Source organism: Nicotiana attenuata, unplaced genomic scaffold (assembly GCF_001879085.1).
Source record: "Nicotiana attenuata strain UT unplaced genomic scaffold, NIATTr2, whole genome shotgun sequence".
Classification (NCBI taxonomy): domain Eukaryota; kingdom Viridiplantae; phylum Streptophyta; class Magnoliopsida; order Solanales; family Solanaceae; genus Nicotiana; species Nicotiana attenuata.
The window spans coordinates 225,252-230,683 of NW_017670454.1; the positions used below are offsets into that span (position 1 = coordinate 225,252).

Here is a 5,432-nt window from a genome sequence, read left to right on the forward strand (position 1 = left end):
CCCACAAGTGGAGTCTGGAAAGAGTAGTGTGTACGCAGACCTTACCCCTACCCGAAGGAGTAGGGAGGCAAGTGTTGGTGGAAACAAATAGTATTAAGTTAAACTCTAGATAATTGTAAGAAAAATGACTTCGACAATAGATTAACCATGGTATAAATTTATAATTAGAAGCAGTAAATAACAAAATAGAAGTATTTGAATATGCAATGGTACGCATTACAAGTGGAATCCGCAGGTCAAATTGAAATGGAATTTCTTCACAACAAAAAGGCAAAAAAGTTGCAAGTTATCTGATAAAACTTTCAGTTAAGCAGCACAAGGATATCATAGTACAACATTCCTGTACAATTCTGTGTCAGCTTAAATATGGGTACAGTTCTTATGCATGGACAGCATTCACTTCACTGAATGCTCCACAAGAAAATTTTGAAGAGTAAATACACTCATCCATCAAAAGTAGAGGACCAAGAAGTAGAATAGAGTCATAGACCATCAAAATATTATCTCCACCAGCCAAACAGTCGATACAAATATATTCTCCTCAGTCTTCTGTTATATGCCATGAAGGCCCTGGCTTTGACGGGGTCCTCATTCAAAGACTCGAAAGCATACATTTGCTTTGCTTCTTCCAGACCCTCGATTTCCATCACAGCTTGCAAAAGAGCAGGGGTGTCAATGGTGTACTTGCTTTGCTCAATTGTGTCAGCCAAGTGCCGGATGCTTGAGGCTATCGCTAACATTGCATCTTGAAGAGTCTCTGAGCTACGAGTCCGTTCTGCAGCTTGCCTCTCAGGTTGAGCCTCGGGCTCATCTTCATCTTCATTATTAGCAGCCATTTCAGTATATACTGGTTCTTTGGCAGATGACTGTGTCTCGGTTCCATCTGAATCGTTCATATGGTCTGAACTTGCTGACAGATATGAACCAGATTCTTGTTCGTACTTGCACTCTATCACTGGATTTCCATTCACTTTGGCTGACATTCTACTCCAGCGACTAGGAGCTTGATAATTTCCACATACAATTTTCATTTCATCATACATGGCTATCTGCTTTCCTCGGAAAGCCCTAGCATCAGGGTGTGCCTAATAACATATTAGATATTGTACAATGGCATCAGGCTAGCAGAAAATACAAAGTATCCTATGAAACTAAGAGAGATGACAATGAGAAGGGAACGCCAAAACACAAAAAAAAGGTATTAATCAAAGTTTGGAACAAAAAGTGAGCATGACAAGCTAAAACTTACAGCAACATATCTCTTCCAAAGATCGTCATCTTCACAGTCGATTGTATCTGTATTTGGATTCCAAGAGAATCCCTCTTGACTGAGAATATTACTGATTATATTGAACCTCTTTTTGATTGTCTTAAGACGATTAATAACCTTTTGGTTATTTAATGACAAGCTGAAATGAGTATTAACAGCAACACAAGCAGCATTATATGCATTTTCATTGAAGCATTTGTCAACTTTATTTCCATTTCTTGCTTGGATAGCAAGTGCTTCAATCAGACACTTGTCCATTGCCGGAGACCATACAACATTTTTTCCCCTGTGCTTCGTCTTCTTTCTCCCACTATCTACGTCATATTGGTCAATTCCTACAATTAACAGAAAATTAATGTTAAGAACGCAAAATGCTCGGAGATATTAGTCCTTGAGAACAGACTCAAAAGTTTGATATCAAAAAGAACAAAAAGAAGAGGGCTTGTGTTTATTCCAAAAATGGAATCTTTGATGGTTGATGAACCCACGTTGATGAATTTCATAGAGGTTGAGCCTCTGGGAATAAAATTACCAGAAGAAACAAATCTCTGTCAGGGAACGAAGTCAAGAACTGCCACTACACAAGACTGAACCGCGAAATTGAGACAGAAGTTCAATTTAGCTTGACCTTAAGCACTCTAAACACTCCAGCTTCTTCGGGAAAGAGGAAACAAAAATCATTACCCAGCATTAGTTAGAAAAATTCATACCTATACCTGCACTAGTGATAAATATAATATAATATCAAGGACAACTCACAGCATAGGTGCCCGGCTTATGAGATAGGTCATACATAACATCGTCACAAGTGATAAATTTGGAATTGTGATTATGAACTCTGAAGGAATTTTACTTTTTGCTATCATTTTGGATTTGCTACTCCCACTTATACACACACACACATATGTATATATAAGAGAGAGAGAGAGAGAGAGAGAGAGAGAGAGAGAGAGTGTGTGTGTATATATGCATGTCCTTTCTTCCTTTTTTTTGGATAAAGACCATTCCCACTCAAATATGCTATGCTTGTAAAAAAATAATATAAGTACAGGTAACAGAAGTCCAATAATTCATCATTATGTGTATAAGCATGCATACACAGAAGCATACAAGCGTAGAAGGAGAAGAATTAAAAAAAAATTACTCATAACTAAAAGTTAAAGAAGTATATAAAAAGGCTGACAAAGGGATGGAAATGTCCAATACAGGCACATCCATTTGCTCTGTTTCCTATCAAAAGCACTGCTGTCTCTTCATGCCATTATCTCAGAACGATTACTGCCATTATCTCAGAACGATTACTGCCATTATACAAATGAGCTTGTTATGACTTATGCTTGTTGATTTTGGTGAGATGGAATTGAATCAAAGTTCCATTAGTTTCCTTTGTTTAAAAGTACATCCACAACAATATAATACAAGCCCTCGCCAAGATTTTCCAAGAACTAAAATTCCTCCCCAGCTACACTGTGGATCAACACCATAGAGCAGGGATGGCACCAAGGCAGTTTGGAGGTTTTTCACACCCTCTTGTGATGCATTGGCCAGCGTCAAGGGTTCGAACCTTGCTATAGACAAAAGTCTTGTATTTAAGCGGAGACACGTAGAGGGGTAGGCCCATTACTGTGAGCCACTGGCCCTTGGAAATTTCTCGATAACCAAAAAAATACTCCCCATGTTTCATTTTATGTGGCACTATTTCCTTATTAGTCCGTTCTAAGAAGAATATACACCTTTCTATATTTGGAACATATTAACTTCAAATATTTCATTTTACCCTTAACGGAAGCTTTATTAGCATACAAATATTTTTGACGGGTTTAAGACCACAAGTTGCAAAAGCTTTTCTTTCTTAAACTCCGTACCGAATCAAATACCAGTCACATAAATTGGAAATCGAGTCAAACATTGCCAAATCAATTGGAACGGGGGGAGCATATGTCTACTTCATTTTGCCAAGACAATCTAACCCAGATTCTCCACATTTGCATCAGGAACAGGATAGAGAAATGTCAAGACCAAATGAAGCCAAATTTGCAAATGTAACCGTCACAGTTTTAACTATAAATACTTGTTAGTTATACACAAATTCTATGTTTTAAAGTATGTTTTGCATCTAAAGATATGATTTACAACACAATGTGAGATTCAAATAACGGCCAGTTTAATACGTGATACTTATCATGATATGACAACTATGTCAAAGACTAACAAGTCTTATGGAAGAAGTAAAAGAGTTCTCAACATTCATCTCTTCTGATAACATTTCCTCTGGGACAATCAATTTTTCTCTCCCCTAATTGATAGTCTTTCATCACATATAACACAGACACACAGTATATGCCCATTTCCAGTCCATTTGATTAAAAGCTCCAAATATGTAAAAGCTCCCACCTTTCCCAGCACAAACTCTATCAAGCTAAACCCAGATAGAAAAGAAGACCAAAAATGCAACAAAAACAAAAACCCAGATAGATAAATTGAAAAAAGGGTCGAAAAAAAGTACCAGTAGAATGATAGAGGGGAGTGTTGTCAGGGGCATAATGAATAGTAGGTGATCTCCTGCGAGTCAGTGGTGGTCTGGATCTCATTGTTTGCCGGAGCTAGGCGGTGGCGGAGCAGCTGCTGACGGTGGCAGTCGGTAGTTGAATTCACAACTTCATTTGTAGCAATTGGCTGGAGTAAGGTGTCGTCAGGGGCTATGGTTTACTGTTTCTTGAGAAAATACTTTCCACTTTACCGTTTACCAAAATGAGCATTTTTGGTGGATCAGTGCGGTCCTAAGATCTGGATTATTAGATCTGTGTACGACAAATATTAAATTCAATAAATTCGTAAGCATGATCACATGGTCCAAAACCATACAAGTACCTCAGGGTCGTGTAGTACTATGCCTAAGAAAAATTAATGGTGGGATAAAAATTTGGATCCTTTGTTTGGTTATTAATTTTGGGTAAATTATCCCAAGATTAAAAATAGTATCAGAATAATTTATACATGTAAATGAGGAATAGTAATCTCGGAATAAGTTATCTCGGGTTAAACAGTAAAATTGACAATCTCACAATTAATATAGCATACCAAACAACCAATAAAAAATAATACAGCATAACTAATTCCAATATAACTAATTTTAGCATAATAAATTCCAGCATAACTTGTTTTAGTTATGAAATGTATTCTATAAGCTTATTTGACTTGTGGTGAGAAAAAAGATTTTGGCAAAAAATTCTTTACGTTTAACTATTTAACATATAACTCTTGTATTACTAGTGCAAACTTTATATAATTAAAAAAATTATTTTAAAAACATTCTCTCTACCTTCATAAGGTAGGGATAAGATCTGCATACACATTACCTTCCTCAGACCTCACTCGTGTAATTTCACTTGTTATTGGTGGTGGTGAAAAAATTCTGTATAATTGGTACTCCACATATTTGGTTTCTAAAATGAAGCTTCAAATTTATCAATATTAGTGTAACTCATGTGAATTCTATATATTAATTTATGCCGATGGAATGCAAAACATAATATTTGTAAATCACTCACACCTGGATAAAATAACCTAAAAACGTCTAAAAATCCTTAAGACTGATTCATCTTGGATATTGCAATCCCTGCATGACAATTTCAAAATTGTGGCTTAGCTTGTTGCATTGACAATCTTTGCATTATTATTTGCTGCAAAAAAAAATCTATTATTATATTTGCAAAACTAACACTACAGATTTTTCAGATAATAAGATAGAAGTATGAATTTTGGTGCAGAAATTATGCGAAAATTAAGGATATGAGAAATTATAGCTCAAGAATATGCAAGGTTAATTATAATTATCACTGCTTCACTTCTCATGCTCTCCAACAAACAGGAAATTAAAACGGGGGACATAACATAGCACTGTACAACTACGTACATGTATATTATTCTATAAATATCAATATAATGATCTGCTTCAAATTAAACCACAAGTCAAAACTCCTTTGTACTCATAAATTTCTATAGATGATATTTGTTTTACAAAAGCAAAAAAGAAAAAAAGAAACTCAAGTGTTGATCAACATATCTTGAAAGAAATTAGGAATCAAGAAGCCATTCTATAGAAAACATGCGAACTCTTTACCAACGATTTGTAGCACCCATAATCATCAGAAGTTCTTTT

At 35.7% G+C, this 5,432-nt stretch overlaps 1 protein-coding gene across 1 annotated transcript; it reads right to left on the reverse strand.

Annotated features, from left to right (window-relative positions):
* Positions 1-216: 216 nt before the first annotated feature.
* LOC109239651 (uncharacterized protein At2g29880) lies at positions 217-4,073 on the reverse strand. Its single transcript, XM_019406239.1, has 3 exons — positions 3,777-4,073; positions 1,250-1,605; positions 217-1,085 (listed from the first exon to the last, which is right to left on the reverse strand). Exons 1-3 carry the CDS (start codon positions 3,859-3,861, stop codon positions 501-503), a joined length of 1,026 nt encoding a protein of 341 aa, XP_019261784.1. The 5' UTR covers positions 3,862-4,073; the 3' UTR covers positions 217-500.
* Between the last annotated feature and the right edge of the window lie 1,359 nt (positions 4,074-5,432).